Consider the following 17,017-nt stretch of genomic DNA (forward strand, 5'->3'; position numbering starts at 1 on the left):
AAAAAAAAAAAAAAAAAAAAAAAAAAAAGAAAAAATGGCATCATAAATGGGTTCTTGAAAACCATACTGCTAAGAGGATCCCGCTGAGTACTGTGCATTTCTTCCACAGAATGTGGACTCTAGCTACTATGGGCTTACAAAAATGCAACTGACAAACCATATGACCCCAAGCATGTCTAAAATATTACCCCACATATTCAGTCATTGGACGGATATGGAAGAGACTAGTCCATGTCCTATTTCATGTGTGAAGGACTATACTGTACCTTCACATCAATTTTCTTATTATAGCCAGGCACATAACATTTTTATTTTACAGGTAAGGAACTTGAATCTCAGAAAAGTTAAGTAACTATCCCAGGGAAAAAACTTGTATTCAAACCTAGAATTGATCACAAAGCCATGCTTCCAACAAAGCAGAGGAAAAAAACACCATACAGATGGATTGAAACTTCGAAGCTTATGAAACATCCCAGATGTGACATCCAAATCCTGTACCTATATGTGTTTGTATGTAACGTTTTGGAAATGGGTGTGGCTTCCCTTTTCAAAACCTCCTAGATTTACTGCTTTAAACTGAAATACAACACAAATACAAAGCAGTGCACAAATCGTAAGTGTACAGTTCAGTGAATTTTCAAAACCTCGATACATCCAGGTAGCCAGCACTCTGATTAAGAAACAAAATTATTAATTAAGCTAGAAAGCTTTCTGCTCGCTCATCGTTCTACCTGTTGCGCGTTGTGTGCTTGCCTTACATTACATGAGGCTACACTATATCAGACACACCAATCAGTACTTGGAACATTCTCACTTTTGCTGTTTTAAGATCTGCTCTCTTCCCATTCCTGTTACTGTCTTTGAAATTTATCCATTATAAAGTTCACTGAAAAGCCTTAAAAAAAAAAAAAAAAAAAAAGAAACAAAATTAGCCAGGTATGGTGGCTCACACCTGGAATCCCAGCACTTTGGGAGGCTGAGGCGGGTGGATCATCTGAGGTCAGGAGTTTGAGACCAGCCAGGTCAACATGGCGAACCCTGTCTCTACTAAAAATACAAAAATTAGCTGGGCATGTTGGTGCACACCTATAGTCCCAGCTACTTGGGAGGCTGAGCAGGAGAACCGCTTGAACCTGGAAGGTGGAGGCTGCAGTGAGCCAAGACTGCAGCACTCCACTCCAGCCTAGGCAACAGTGAGACTCTGTCAAAAAATATAAAACTTACGCCAGCCCCTTTCATGCCATTTTCCTAAGTATGTATATATACATATACACACACACACACACATATATACAGATAGATATATTTTTAGATGGGATCTTGCTTTGGCACCCAGGCTGGAGTGCAATGGTGTCACTGTAGCTTACTACAGCCTCAAACTCTCAGGCTCAAGTGATCCTCCCACCTCAGACTCCTGAGTAGCTGAGACTACAGGCTTGTGTCACTGCATCCAGCTGTTTAAGTTTACTTTCTAAGACAGCCCTTAGAGTTTACAATTTAAGTTAGATGTCTGTCAGAAGGAAACAATGTTGGTTTTTCCCAAAGAGCAAAATGAAAAGAGATAGACTTTAAGGCTCAAGAGGTACATTTTAAAAAATTATCTTTATTTAGGTTTCTGATTCAGCACATGTATCAAAGACTAATCAACATAAAGGAGTAAATAAGACATTAATTGAAAGTCTTACATCTCTCTAAACTCTGACCAAGAATGTCAAGATTGCCACTATTACCAGAACTCCAACCTAGTCAAGTTGTAGACAAGCTATCATGAACAACATACAGTGTGCACAGATATGCAGAGGCAAAAGGCATGCTAGCGCGTGGCTCTCCTCTTTTCCTTGTTGACATCTTTCTGTTGGACAGTCCAGTTTTGCTTTCCGGGCTAAGTTCCAAATAAAGTCCAAAGAAGGCTCAGGGTCAATCTGACCAGATACTCTTCTGGAGGAATGCATTCTTAAACTGTTGTGCCTGCAACTTTGTTTTTGCCAGGATGAAGTTCAGACCGAGATGTAAAAAACAATCTAGATGACGGTGCAGACTAAGTCAAGAACTAAAGTTGAGCAGTAACCCGAGTTAAGGCATGAATGCACACACACACATACACACACACACGCACGCACGCACACACAGCACCCATGCTATCAAGACACAGGATTCCTTCAATTGCCTCACGAGAGGCAACCTGGGCTTGGCAGTTAATGAGAACTGCTGAGCATCCCAGAAAATGCCCCCCATAACTTTATGCTAACAGCTGTGTGTATGTTTTAATCAAAAAATTAAAAAGAAAAAAGAGAAAAACAAAAAACAAGAAAACACCAAAAACCTAGAAACCCCTTAATCTCTTACAATGGCTCTTGAGCATGGAACTCATGTAGCAGCATCAATGGCTGGCTCTTTAACAATTTGGAAATAAAAGGTTGTTTTACTATGTATTTCTTTGGTAGTCATCACTACAAAGTTTTCAGTGTTGGTTACCTATAAGACAAGAACTAGACAGAAGATCAAGTTACACAGAAATATTTCTTCTGTACTGATAAGATACAAATATTGAGCTCTCAAAGCACAAGTTACTATGCTTTTTCTTGCCTTATAGGGCATCCTCTAAAAGCATGGCTTCGTGCAGGAAAAGTTCATGTCTACATATTCTATTTTCCTACAAGTGAACAATGAACAAAAATTCACATTATCAATTATTTCTGGTTGAATCCATTAGAAGCCAATTACAAAGGGACAGCAGCACTTGGTGTCAAAGCCACATTCTGGTCACACATTCATTCCATGGTTGCTAGTCAGTATCTCAGGAGCTCAGAATTTAAAACTCCTTTCAGTCAACAAAGGAGTAAGTTCAATTAAAGACTTCCACTATCTGCCAAATTTCTAGAATTCTGTCTAGAGTGCTAGCATGCTTGATGAGAAAAAGCAGTTCAGAGCCCAGAGAGGTGTCAGGTAAGTTAATTTGGTTTTGTATAAAAGGCATGGTAATCTGGCAACAGAGTACTTATCCTATTAGCAGCACAGTGGTAGCCAAGGGTCTCTGTCTGCAAGACAGGAAAATGAAGCTACTGAAGCCCCTGTTGCTTCCGCCTGCCTGCAGGATGGCTACTGATTTTACAAAGGCCTTCTGGGAGCCAATCCAGGGCTCGCCTGGGAGAGTGGGTAACAGAATGGCAGTAACCATAATCAGTCCCCATAAGAAGTCCCCACCTGAGAGAAGTCAGCTTCCCATAGGTGAGAGGAGCTCTTGCCTTTGTGGGCTCAGAATCTGAATCTTACTGATCCCTGGTAGCTAGACAATTGCCAAGAAATTGTCCTAGCAGGTACTACCCAAGTGTTACAGACTCTGCAAAGGGTTGTCAAACACTTCAAAGGACATGAACTATCAAATTCAAAAGAGTAGTGTTTGTTCTATCAGTTCTGAATGCCCACCACAGGGAGAGGCAACTAGATTTATGTTGAAAAAGTGCTGTTTGAAGGAGCTGTGTTTTACTTTGAAGTGAAACGACCTGGGGAACCAGCAGAACACTTCTGCAGATGCCTGAATGTCAAGAACCTATCTCTAAAAGGCATTTATCAGGAACTGTTTGCTCACTCCAAGTGTTTTTTAAAAATTCAACATATGGCAATGTTTCAATTTTTGTGCTTTCAAGAGGTAACTAAATCGATAGGAAGCTAAGGGAAGATCATTCCATTATGGACTTTCTTGTTTGGGCATGAGACACTATCCACAGCATTGAAATCTATGATCTCATACAAGATTCTTGTAAACATATACCATATTTCTCCTATAAGAAAAACTGAGAACTGTACCATGAAGGCAAAATTTGTTTGCCTACTCTCAGGATTCCTTGGAATGGCAATGTACCAGGAGGGTCAGTGAACTGTTGGTGAAAATTCCGGGTTTGACATGGCCCAGTCTGATCGTATCAAAAACCTAAAGCCTCAATGATTAAATGCCAAACTTCTTCCCTGCATCTGAGAACTGTACTATGATTACGTATATTATACATACATTATAAATAAAATTTATATAGACCTACAGTTTCTTCCAAACAATTGAGTGATGGTCTAAGTTTGGGGGTGGAAACAGGAAGAGGTGAAAAAAATCTTATTGTTGCTTTTACTCTCAAGATCTTAAAATACTAGTCAAGCACTATTATCCAACAAGACTTTTTTTTCATTCTGTTAACTCTTCAATATGCATTCAAAGGCAAAAATGGAGGTTTCTATACTGTACAATATTAAATATCTACAATGTGATGGTTCCTTATTTTTAGGAGTGTGTTTAATAAAGAATTGGCTAATAGAGATGGTTGTCACAAAACATGGACTCTTAAAAATTACTGTTAAATTAATTTTCAGTTCTGATTATATCCAACAGATACACATTCTTGTCATAAAATATACATTCTCTAGTAAGTTTTCATCCACAGCATATATAAATATGCAAACACAGGTGGTAAAAATCACTTTACTACCAAAGTACAAAACAGCAACTGCTGAAAAACAAAAATTAAGATGTTGCAAGTATTAAGAAAAGAGTGACTCAGTGTTCCACTGCAAAGTGAAACCAAATGATTTATTTGTGCTAAATGAAGAGAAATAATATATTCAGAATATAGTTCTTTATACACTGCACTTGCTATGCTGGGTGAAATAAGCAGCCATCAATGCTAATGTGCTACTTTTCTTTAGACCTTTTTTCTTTTCTGCCAAGCAATACAGTATTTTTCTGGCCAATACGCCAAGATATTCCTATAATGTCCATTTCAAATAGTATTTTCTAATAGTATTTTGCACCTTTAAAATACTTGTTCAAACTCTATTTTAGGAGAACACAAATGAAGAATGAAAGAGGGAAGCCACATTGTTTTTGTTACAATCACACTGCCTTCTGCAGCAAAAATCAAATAGCACATTCTAATTAGCCATTGAAACCACGGGTGAGTAGGACAACATTTATCGACTCATGTTAGAGGGGGGGCCAGGTTAGGTAGATTAACATGAAGGATAAAAAAGAGAATCACATCTTAATATACGATAATTATCCATCCCATATATGTGAAGGTACAGCCACATGATTCATTACTTCAGGCCATCTGTTTTACGAGAGACATGGATGTCAATAATACGCTGAAAATAATCTGTAAAAAGTCTATCTGTAGAAAGTTCTATTAAACAGAAAATATGTCTTGGGCACTGATTCATCTAACTTTCTGTTCTATGCTGAAAGCTAGATTTTCAAAGGTCTGAATTGTAGTGCTGAATTATTGGTATGTTTGGTAAACACTATTATAATGAGAGAAGAGGGTAACAACAGCTCAGTAATTTTCTGCAAATTCATGGAAAAAAATATAAAAAAGATATCCCTTTTTCTTTTACAAACCTAAAAGCCAGGAGAATGAAGCTCTGGGGCCAAGCAAAAATTGCACACTGCTGCTGAAATACCAAATACCGAATAGCGAAGGTTCCAGCCAGGGAATGGATGTACATGAAGATTCAAGTAAAACACTGATGGAAAAAGTCGTCTGGTTAGTGTTGTAGACCCACAACACTGGCTGCATTTCTGACAAACATTTACAACACAATGGATAGTGAAGCCTAGATAACCTCAGTGCAAATAAGTCAGATCCAAATATGCCAGAGAAGGAAGCCTTTGGCGTTGAGTAGACGGCTCCATTGGATGAGTCCCAACTTGAAATTCAGACTAAGCTCATGCATTAAGGCTGGGAGGAGGGGTGCACCGAATGTTGCGAAGGAGTGGGCTGCGAGGTGGCTGCGGAGGGGACCGTGGGCTGCATGGGTGGCGGGGGTGGAGGCGGAGGTGGCTGGACTGGGGTCTGTGTGTTGGGAGATGGAGGCGGCGTGGGCCGTTTGAATTTGTCAGGACTGTTGCTTCTCCGTGGTGAAGGCCTCTGCGGAGGGCACAGGAACAGCAAGTCAGTCTAGGTCCAGATGGCTCATTCTACCTAACACAGCCTGACTTGGCACTGGGGCTAATCAAACACTAACCAACAAAGTCAAGAAACCAGGGATTTCCTTCTTCATCTCTACTGGTTTCTGAACCAGTAATACAATTTAAATAAGGCAGTTTTACACTTCCGCTTATGAAAAAGCTACATAAAATTACTGCACAACTTGTGCTGAACAAACTGTTGGACTTGGGTCCTTCAATGAGAGCTGTAAAAAAAATATCCCCTTAAATCTTTCCTGTCAGTGTGTGCCACTAATTCCTTCTACCGCTTATCTCCAACAAGTTTTCCATATCCTGAAAGATGCAGCTCAACAAAAATCTTCCTATTTTTGAGGCTGGGCACGGTGGCTCTCACCTGTAATCCTAGCACTTTAGAGGTTGAGGCAGGCAGATCACCTGAGACCAGGAGTTCGAGACCAGCCTGGTCAACAGGCAAAACCCTATCTCTATTTAAAATACAAAAAGTAGCCAAGTGTGGTGGCGCGTGCCTGTAATACCAGCTACTCAGCAGGCTGAGGGAGGAGAATCACTTGAGCTAGGAGGCAGATGCTGCAGTGAGTCGAGATCGTGCCAGTGCACTCCAGCATGGGCGACAGTTGGATTCTGTCTCAAACAAACAAAAAGTTCCTACTTTTACATATAGTCCATCAAACTGGCAAAACAGCTTCAGAAATACCTTAAGTGCATTATTAAGAGAGGGTTTTTCTTTGAAATTTAAGAATTTATTCTTTGAAATATTTGTATTTCTGTTATTGGAAATACCCTCAATCCTCTCACTCCACTAGCTACATTTCTAATGGCTCTATTTGTCAACTATATTGCCAGCTCTAGAGAAAAAACTCCCTTGGGTAGAGCTGAAACCAGATGCACTTAAGCTTCCTTGTAATTCAAGGAGAGAAAATTCTGAGTAACATGACAAGAAAGGCTAACTTCAGGAAGAATACTGAAGTTCGGTGAACTGTGAAGGTGCAGACAATAAATACCTTTAGACATTGTGGCAACCAACAATAATTCTTAATAGCAAGGAGCTGGCCAGAGTTCAATCAAAGCATTGGCCAGCGTTCAAATTATATTTCACAAAGGGTAATTTTTCATAGGAAGTGAAGTTAGTTTTGTCTCCTGGGAAGGATTTTAGTTTTAATAGCAGAATTTAGTATCAAACTGTTTCGAAGTCTGTACAGTTTCAAGGTGAACTGATGGAGGAGGTAGGAAGAAGGGCAAATATCTAAGGGTGCTGATCCTGATCTCCAGAATCAGGATCAGTCAGTACCACTTTCAGGACTAAAGTGCTGCTTTCTACCCCGTGGACACTTACTGTGATACCATGGGATGTTCCCATGTGCTGCACATGAAGACCCGGGGAATTGTAGTAAGACATTCCGGCTCTAGTCAGTGAAGTTGGTGGCGTGAAACCAACTGTGTGACTTGCATATGACAGACCTGAAATATAACAACAAATTAAGTATCACTTTAGGCTCAATTATCTGGTGTCTTCAACTATTTATGAGGTTTTAAATTGCAGAAGTTCTCAATCACCCACAAAAATACAAACAGATGAAAAGAATGGTGGGCTCCCTAAATGGTATGGACAACAAAGGAAATAAAAGTTAAGTTCTAGGACACAATAGAGATCCCAGAAATAAACATTCATATATGGTCAACTGATCTTCAAAAAGGGCATTAAGAATATACAATGGGGAAAGAGGACAATCTCTTCAACAAGTGGTGTTGGGAAAACTGGATATTCACATGCAGAGGAGTGACACTGGACCTTATGGTACACTCCATACAAAAGTCAACTCAAAACGGATTAAAGGCTAAGACCTTAAACAATACAACTCTTAGAAGGAAAATTAGGGAAAAGCTCCTTGAGATTGGTCTTAGCAATGATTTCTTGGATATGACACAGGCAACAAAAAAAAGCAAAAAGGGTATGTGGGACTTCATTCAACTAAAAAGCATCTGCACTAAGGAAACAGTCAACAGACTGAGGAGGCAACCTATAGAATGGGAGGAGATATTTGTAAACCATATACCTGGTAAGGGGTTAATATGCAAAATACATAAGTAACTCCTATGGCTCAAAGCAAACAAACTCAAATAGCACAATGAAAAACTGCACAAAGAACTTGAATAGACATTTCTCTAGAAAAGACACACAAATGTGCCACTAGATAGATGAAAAGACAATTACCAGGGAAATGCAAGTCAAAAGCACAGTGAGATATCACCTCACAACTGTTAAGTTGGCCATTATCAAAAAAAAAAAAAAAAAAAAAAAAAAAGTAAGTGATGGTGGTAAGGATATGGAGAAAAAACCCTCATACATTGTTGGTAGGAATGTAAAATGGTACATCTACTATGGAAATCAGTATGAAAATGCCTCAAAAGGTTACAACTAGAAGTACCACATGATCTAGGAATCCCACTTCTGGGTATTTATACAAAGGAATTGAAATTAGGATCTCAAAGAGGTATTAGCAATCCTGTATTTACTACAGTGTTATTCACAATAACAAAAATGTGGAAACAACCTCACTGTCCATCAGCAAATGAGCAGATAAAGAAAATATGGTGTATATGAACATATAATGGAATATTATTCACTCTAAAAGAAGGAAATCCTGCCATATGCAACAACATATTAACCTGGAGAATATAATGCTAAGTGAAATAAGCCAGTCACAGAAGAACAAACACCACATGGTTCCACTTATATCAGGAATTTAGAATAGCCAATCTCACAGACACAGAGTAGAATGGTGGTGAACTGGCTGCTCAACAGGTATGAAGTTTCAGTTTAGCAGAATGAATAAGCAAAAGAGAGTTGCTGCACAACATTGCACATAGTTAACAATAACTGTATTGTACATTAAAAACAGGATAGATCTTATATTAAGATATATTTTTCACCACAATAATGATTTTCTTAGGTCAAACGCTGTCAGGAGTTCAACTGAGATTCAGGAAAGCAAAAGTCATGAGAAGGAGTAAGAATAAGGCGGAGAAAATAGAACAAAGGAGTAAACATCAAATGCAAGAAAAGCAGAAGGTCAAAAGTTGTATCAACAATCGACCAAACTGGAGACAGATATTAAGTAGCCAATGAACTCAACCTCACTAGCCCCAGCCAAAATATATATATATATATATATATCAGCATATCAACAACAAGACAGGAAGAGCGTGTTTGAGAGAGTGTGTGTGTGTCTCAGCCATAACGGCTAACAAAACCACTGAGAATGTCACAACTTGAGGATATTCAATACAAAGAACAAAAGTCCTACATATGCCAATGCTCCTGAAAGAACCTGGTATTTAAGGAAGAAACAGCCCCAAGTCCACTATAATTTTCTACGTAGTCTTCCTCTAGGACTCTAGGATCATCTCTACCATGTTTGTACCATCTGTATGTCCAGACTCTCCTTACTGTTAGACAGGTTTGGATTGGGGTCCTATAACAATATTTTGAAAACATCTGAAAGCGACCCTCACCTCCATGTGGCCTGTGCAGCCGTGGTCTTCGGAGAGTTAGTGTAGAAGTCACCAGCTGGTGACGTAGTTATCATTGCACAAATGTGGCTAGCTGTCTACACCTTTGAGTTCCCAACATCTACCACGATACCTAGCACAAGGTAGGTTCCATATGACGAAGTGAAAACGGAAAACAAAGGAGCAGTTTGGGGAAGTGTGGATAGGAACCACCTATTGACAATCACTCTGAACCTACTATCAGCTATTAGAGGCCAAGCAACATGAACTCTACTTACTGCTTTTCTGAGCTACATAAAAACAAGTATGCTTTTCCATCTGTCTTTTTTGTTTCCATGACAAAGACATTCAGCCAAGTTTTCCTTTAGTTGTGCTATTATTGTAGGAGTTTTCTGTGCTCTCGACATCTAATGCTAAAAGTTTATTTTGTGATTTGACTATCAATTAGTGATGCTTTCTATTTGACATATTTCCATTTCCAATTGTGGAGTTTTTATTCACATTTACAAAAACGGAGGTCTGGGATAAAGGACAAAACTTTGGGAAATAATTGGTTGTTTAATGTGATATTTATTGGAATCACAAGTACATTATTCATCTGGGAAAAGAAAGGTTTTCTTTTAAAATAACATTGGGGAATAAAATCCTTATTTCTTATGGAAGTTATTACATTTAAGAGAAAGACTATAAAATATAAAAGTATATCCTTGTCTTCAAATAGGGAATTCAGTTCATTTTCTAAAATCTAGTCTGTTTTCTAGTATCACTGAGTTAATTTTTCTGAAGGGTAATTATGAGTATGGTAAGCCACTAATCAAGAATCTTCAGACTTTCAGTGTATGTGTGTGTGAGTATATGTGTGTGTGCGTTTGTGTGTGAGCAACATGGCTGTTGATTGATCCGGGTGAGGGTGGGCTGAGTCCGAAAAGAGAGTCAGCAAAGGGTGGTGGGATAGCAGTTGGTTTTCTAGGTTTGGGGTAGGCAGTGGAAAGTTACCGAAGTTACAGTTCAGGGTGGCTTTTGTAAGCTGGGAAGGGGTCATAGGGTCTGGAGTCATGAGGTTGACCAAGAGAATCTTCAGACTTTCTCTTGCCTACTTAAGGAAAAAAACATCCTGCTTGAGCACAGTGGCTCATGCCTACAATAATCCCAGCACTTTGGGAGGCTGAGGAGGCTTGAGGTCAGGAGTTCAAGACCAGCTGACTAACATGGTGAAACCCCGACTCTACTAAAAATACAAAAAATCAGCCAGGCGTGGTGGCACATGCCTGTAATCCCAGGTACTTGGGAGGCTGAGGCAGGAGAACTGCTCGAACCCAGGAGGCAGGGGTTACACTGAGCCAAGATCATGCCACTGCATTCCAGCCTGGGCAACATAGCAAGACTCCATCTCAAAAACAAAAAAACAAAAAAAAAAAACAAAAAAACAAATCTCCTTCTCTAGCTGTTATCAAGACTTCTACATTGGCTTCAAACTATATTCTGAGGCTCCAGGTCAGTAGTTCTCAAAAGGAATATCAAAGCTCTGCTTGCCTTATCCCAAACCAATGAATCCCCAGGGAGGTGGACTCCAGGGCAGCTGTGAAAAGAACCATAGTGATTTTATTGCTCTTGATTGAGACCTCTATGCCTCTGTTAATGGTATGCCCTAGCCTGAGAATGTCTTTTCTTTACCATAGTACTTGCTTCTTCCTGCCCCCAGTGTCAATAGGCACCTCAGTCATGATTTGGAGAAGGCAAAGACTACAGAGTCTAGAGCCAGACTACGTTGGATCCTAGCTCTGACACTTAGCACTAAGTGAAAGTAGACACGTTCCTTAATCTCATCGTGCTTTACGTTCCTGAGCTGTCCAATGGGATTACTGTGGCCACCTGGCAAGGCTGTCATGAGGATGAAATGGATAATATCACAAAGTGCTTGGAGAGTGCCTGGCAAAAGTAAGGGTTTGAAACACTTATTGACTGAGGAGCTCATTAACTCCTCTCAAAGCCCATCTCAAAAGCTCTCTGAGCTGATAGCTCTCTCTTCATTTAACCTCTTTTTAAACTAGTTTATCCTGGGTTTAAAAAAATTATAACAACTTTTTATTTTGAAATAGTTTTCAATTCACAAGAAATTAAAAGAATATTACAGGGTTCCCATGTATCTTTCACTCAGCTTCCCCTGATTATACCTAACATAATAGCACATTGTCAAAACCAGGAAATTGACATTGATACAATACTAGTAACTAAGGTACAGACTTGGTTTGGATTTCATCAGCTTCCATGTGTGCTCTTTGTGTGCTTCTACATGTGTACAGCTCAACCATTCTTCTAATCCTAACTCAGCCTAGCAATGACTAATCACTATAATTTTGTCGCTTTGCAAATGTTGTAGAAATGGTATCATATAGTAGGTAATCCTTTGAGATTAGTTCTTTTCATTCAGTTCAATGCCCCTGCAATCCAGCCAAATTGTTCTGTGTCAACAGTTAATCTGTTTATTGCTGAATAGTATTCCATTGAATGGACATACTGCCATAGGTTTAACTACGTCACTTTTTAAAGGATATAAAATATACACAATTTATGAAATTTATTACATTTAGCCTTGTATTAAAGTTTCTTTTTTTTTTTTAACCTACTTCTGTAGGCCCTGTTGTTGATTATAAGCTCTTAGAGGCTGGAAACCATATACAATTGATTTTTGTTTTTCCTTAAGTTCTAAGTATCATGCATCTTCACCCTCTGACCCAGGAATATAATAAAGCATAACCCCTCTCCACCAAAACCTAAGTTGAAATTGCCAAACCACAAACACCAGCTTACTAAATATAATATTACGGTGTTATATAAAGTCTTTGCTGGAATAAACTTCTCTTGCTTTGATATGGAAATACAACTACAGCAACAATTCTAAGATTTATTTCACTGTCAAGACTGTAAATTTAAAAGATGACTAATTAAAGGCAATTCATGACTGAGAAAAAACACTAAGCAATATAAAACAAGATACAAAAGCATTTCATAATATGTATGAAACCAACTACCTAAAGGAAAATTGTAGGGAGTGGGACAGGAGACACCTGAAAACCCTAAAACATTAACACCACCTTTGGATGGAAGAATTCTGGATGATTTTATTTCTGCTTCTTTATACCCTCCGGCTGTTCCAAGTTTTAATATAACTTTGCTTTTAAAAAAAATGTAGAAACAAATTAAAGGTAGACACCTTTTCTTCCTTTTAAAATTATTTGACACACACAGGTCATATATAAAACATCTTCTTTGTAAAAATTCTAACAATTTAGATACAATATCCTCTTTAACTCCTGATCTGGCTTCTGTCCATACCACTCCATCAAAAACTGCTCTAGCTAAGGTCGGCAGTGAGCTCTCTGCTGCCCGTCACAATCACTGATCTCCACTCCTGATTTTACTTGACCTTGCAGGCTGACCATTCCCTTCTTGGTGAAATTCTTTGCCTTGACCTCAGTGACATCATATACCAATTTTCTTTCTACTTTTCTGGTAACAACTTCCTAATCTCCTTTGCCAGGTTTTCCTTACACTTGACCTCTAAATATTACAGTCTTCTAGCCCACACTTGAGTGGAGTGTTACTTCCGTCTTCCTGAAGGCAGAATATCTACATATATTACTTGGAATTCTCTCCACAAGGATTTCTGTCTTCTCCCTTGTTTCTTTGTCATTTATTCATATCAGTATGGACTCTGGATATTTGTTTGATTTTTGATTTATATTAATGTTATAATGTAATAATTAATATTGCTCAAATTATTCCAGTTTTGGTGTTTGGCAGCTCCTGTATCCTGACATGCCCTCATCACTTTGTTTTCTGGGCTCTTCTTTACTCTTTTGCACTACAAGGTAGTGCAAATCTTGTACATTCTGTGCCTCAGCTCTAGAAACATTCATTTCTCCAAGTAGCTCTAGTTATTTTAATTGGCAAAAGGAATTCGAAATCAAGGTCTGTGAGGTACGTTCAATGCCATTAGGGTGCAGACCTATTTTTCAGACCTCATCATTGCCTATCCCTCATTCAGACACATCACAACATGCTAACTGGGAATGTCCTTTATTACACTGCATAAAATGATGGACAACCTGAAAAGTAACACTCTTTCTATATATGTCACAAAAGCAGTCCAAATATAATAAAGATGATACTCTTTCTTAGTTTTAGGCTATGCATTTTTCAAGTACATTTTCAATATGTAATTTCCAATATTTCAAAAAGTTAGTGAAAATATAAGATTTCCAATGTCAATCAGAAATGGGAAGGGAGGAAAATCCAGAGCCAATATGTTTAAAATGGAAATGAGTGCTATTCCAACAGCATATTTCCACTAAGGAAGTGATTAGATATTACTACTGAGAACCACAAATTTTTCCAATAAAAACTAATGCGAAAAGAAAACTGGAATATTCAGGTTTTGGTGATCTTCTATGTATAGCCTACAATGTACTAGATCAAATGGAGTAATGCTGCTTCCAAATAGATAAAATCTCCTTTGATGATGTTATAGAATTTAAAACAGAATAAAACTATTCTCATTTAGTCTAGCTGTAAGGAAAAAAATCTAAGTGTTATTTATTACATAGTTTAAGAAAAGTCAGATAGCTTATCTACCCAAGCAAGCCCCACACTTGATGTAGGTCCTACTATAGGAACAGGTACAGTGAAAGTAAAAATTATGTAAATAGAGTAAGATTTTCCTCAAGAATCTTTGTAAAATAGAAGTAATATTCCTAACCAAGGTCTGACATTTGCTCTTTTTCTTTTCTCAATGATTGCAACAATCTTTTTAATCAATCAGAAATTATATGCTTCTAAGGCTTTAGGTTTAAATAAATCAAACAGGGTATTAAATTATATTTAATATGAATCAGCATCACTATCACAAAATAATAAAATAATCCTCCATTTTACTTCTTCCTGACTCATGACTTCCTTTTACATCAATACATCAGAAGGTAAAAAAGGCCTTTATCATGGTAATGAAACCCAAGCGCTATTTTGGGAAAATTGAGAGGCAAAGAAGCTTCTGAAGAGAGATTTAATGGCACTGGAGGGTGGAAGAGGTTTGGGAACATCCTTTTGGTAAGAACAAGTTGTGACAATCGTGCCATTGATCTCTGATAGCAAGTCCTTCTGCTTGGCAATCAGCATCTTTATCCCTGTCTGATACCAGAGAGCACGCTGGCCCATCGGTACAAAGGTGGCCACCCTTTGTGCTAGACTTTATCTTTTGATTGCCTCCTCTTTAAAAAAAAAAAAAAAAAAGTTATCAGCAGCACAGTGCTGTGAACTTTTGTTATCCTGATGCAAAGCTGTCTTACTTTATAAAAAGTTTATGCTGCCATCCTTCAAAGCAGTCACCTCACTCTATTCTACTGCAAAACTCTGCCTCTATCACCCTGCCCTCCACACTTTTTTCCCAACTCTGTTGAAAATCTGTTTACCAGCAAGCACAAGAAAATCAGTCTCAGCATTTTGGTCCAAGATGCGATCCTTTGGCCTGTCACCTTTTCTTTCCTCCCCTATTCCACTGGCCACCGACTCCACCCTCTGCTTCATCTTTCTCTCTCACTGGATCAGCTACTTGCCCTCCTGGCCTGAGAGTCCCACGTCATGCTGGTACTGAGCCACAGAGTTCAGGAAGGAGTTTTTGGGGTCAGATGGAGACAAGCAAGCCTTTGAGGGAAAGGCTGTGAGGGCAAAGCCAGAAGCAGACTGCGGGACAGTAGTTTGTTCCCTCTTCTGTGGCCTGCCTACTAGGGCCAGGTCCCACTCACCGATCATGGGAGATACCAGGAGGCAGCTCATGTTAGAAAGAACACACAGGCTTTGGAAACAGACATGCCCTGCCTTGCCACTTCCTGGCTGTGTAACCAGTAGTTACAGACCCTCTGAATCGCTGCTTCCTTACTTTGACATGGGGAAAATGATGCCTATGTTAATTATTCTGAGGATAAAAATGAGATTAATGTATGTGGAATATGGTAAAAGAACCCATAAAAGGTGTGCTATGATGCATCTTAGAAATCTACCTAAGGCTTTTTTGTCTACCCATCATGACTTAAAATCATAGTCAAAGATATTCTTCTTTTTAAAAAGGTGAAGGCAACATAATCAGGGATGCCTATTCAATGTACCAGGAATCAATCACTGAAATAGCCGAAGACATGCTCACCAGGTGATATAGGCCTGCTTGAACTCGGAGAAGGCGTGTAAGGGATCGGGCTGGACACAGTGCGAGGTCTTAATCCTTGTGCAGACATCTCATTAAAATACCTAAGAGGAGAGGGAAGGAAGCAATGGAACCACCTGCATTAAAATAGTTATTAAGAGAGTTTTTAGGAGAAAATGTTTGGGGTTCACATCTTGAGGTCAAAATTCTGAATGTTTAGAGTGATGTTATAGTTAGAAGCCATTTATAAAATGGACTCCCGAGTCACACCGCTCTGCTGTTTGACAAACCTCACTCCAAGGATCACAAGTTGAAAAATCTAGGATGTTTAGCTCAGGATGGTGGTCAGGTGAAAGAGCTGCAGCATACCACAGAGAGGACCAGTTTTTTCCCCATCACACAACAGCTATGCTGAAATACACCTCCACTGTTCCAAGAGTTACAAAGATACTCACATGTTAGTGTCTACATTTAAATTGTTATTTGAAACTCAAAACCAAGCAAGCCTTCTGAGATTTATGACATCAAATTAAAGTCTACAGATACTTATTCCTGTGAACAGAGTATCCACTGTTTACAAGCAAGCCCTGCTTAACAGTCAGTCACAGACTAAGATTTAATGAGACCTGAGTACTGAACACCTACAGCAGGTCACACTTGGCCACACCATGCTGAGTCTGCCTTTTTCCTGGATTCAGAAGTCACATCAGATCTGAAAGCGCTGAGGTGTGATCATCAGGAACATCAGCTTACACTCTGTGAAATGAGCAGGGAGTGCTGACGAGGAGAAATTTCTGCCTGAGAGACTTTCTGATAAACCATCCTGCACGAGCAACCCACCCTAGTGGCACCAGGTGCAACTTCTTGTACTCCACACATCCACTAGTGGACTAAGAGGCATCTGTGGTCTCTTAAGTGCTGGGCTATTTTCTTTTTCCCAAATGTAATATCATTGCTCCTAGTAGGGAAAGTACTGGGCAGCTGTGCTCTATCTGGGATAATCTAACTTCCAAAAGAGAGGGCAAACTTTCTGAAATGAATACTGGTTCCGGAAAAAACTACTTACCTGGAAGGCTAAACTTGCTTCAGTATTGACACTGCAGTCAGAAGACATATTTCCTTAGTGTGTATCTTACTCCAAATTGGGTCCCTGATGCTGCATATGGTCTGCATCTTATGGTAGTTAATACAGTAGCTAATAAGCTATTTAGAATTCTAGCTGATAGTGTTAGTCAAATGGTTAAGGGATATAGATTTTACAAAGAATAGGAAACTAGTTTTATAAGAAAGTTTTGAGAAAGAATAATCTTTATTATTTTCAAATGAAGAAGCATAAACATGGGTATTTAAAATAGGAT

General features: G+C 38.9%; 1 protein-coding gene across 1 annotated transcript in view; it reads right to left on the reverse strand.

Moving 5' to 3' along the window:
• Positions 1-1,583: 1,583 nt before the first annotated feature.
• CCDC6 (coiled-coil domain containing 6) overlaps positions 1,584-17,017 on the reverse strand; it is a 118,881-nt gene continuing 103,447 nt past the window's right edge. The window contains exons 7-9 of the mRNA XM_032252550.1: positions 15,663-15,763; positions 7,287-7,411; positions 1,584-5,912 (exon numbers count right to left, since the gene is read on the reverse strand). Coding sequence (XP_032108441.1) covers positions 5,718-5,912; positions 7,287-7,411; positions 15,663-15,763 — 421 coding nt within the window. The 3' untranslated portion in view covers positions 1,584-5,717. The remainder of the gene's footprint in view (positions 5,913-7,286; positions 7,412-15,662; positions 15,764-17,017) is intronic.

The sequence above is a fragment of the Sapajus apella genome, unplaced genomic scaffold, assembly GCF_009761245.1.
Source record: "Sapajus apella isolate SASKATOON/1434 unplaced genomic scaffold, GSC_monkey_1.0 scaffold78, whole genome shotgun sequence".
In the NCBI taxonomy this organism is placed as follows: domain Eukaryota; kingdom Metazoa; phylum Chordata; class Mammalia; order Primates; family Cebidae; genus Sapajus; species Sapajus apella.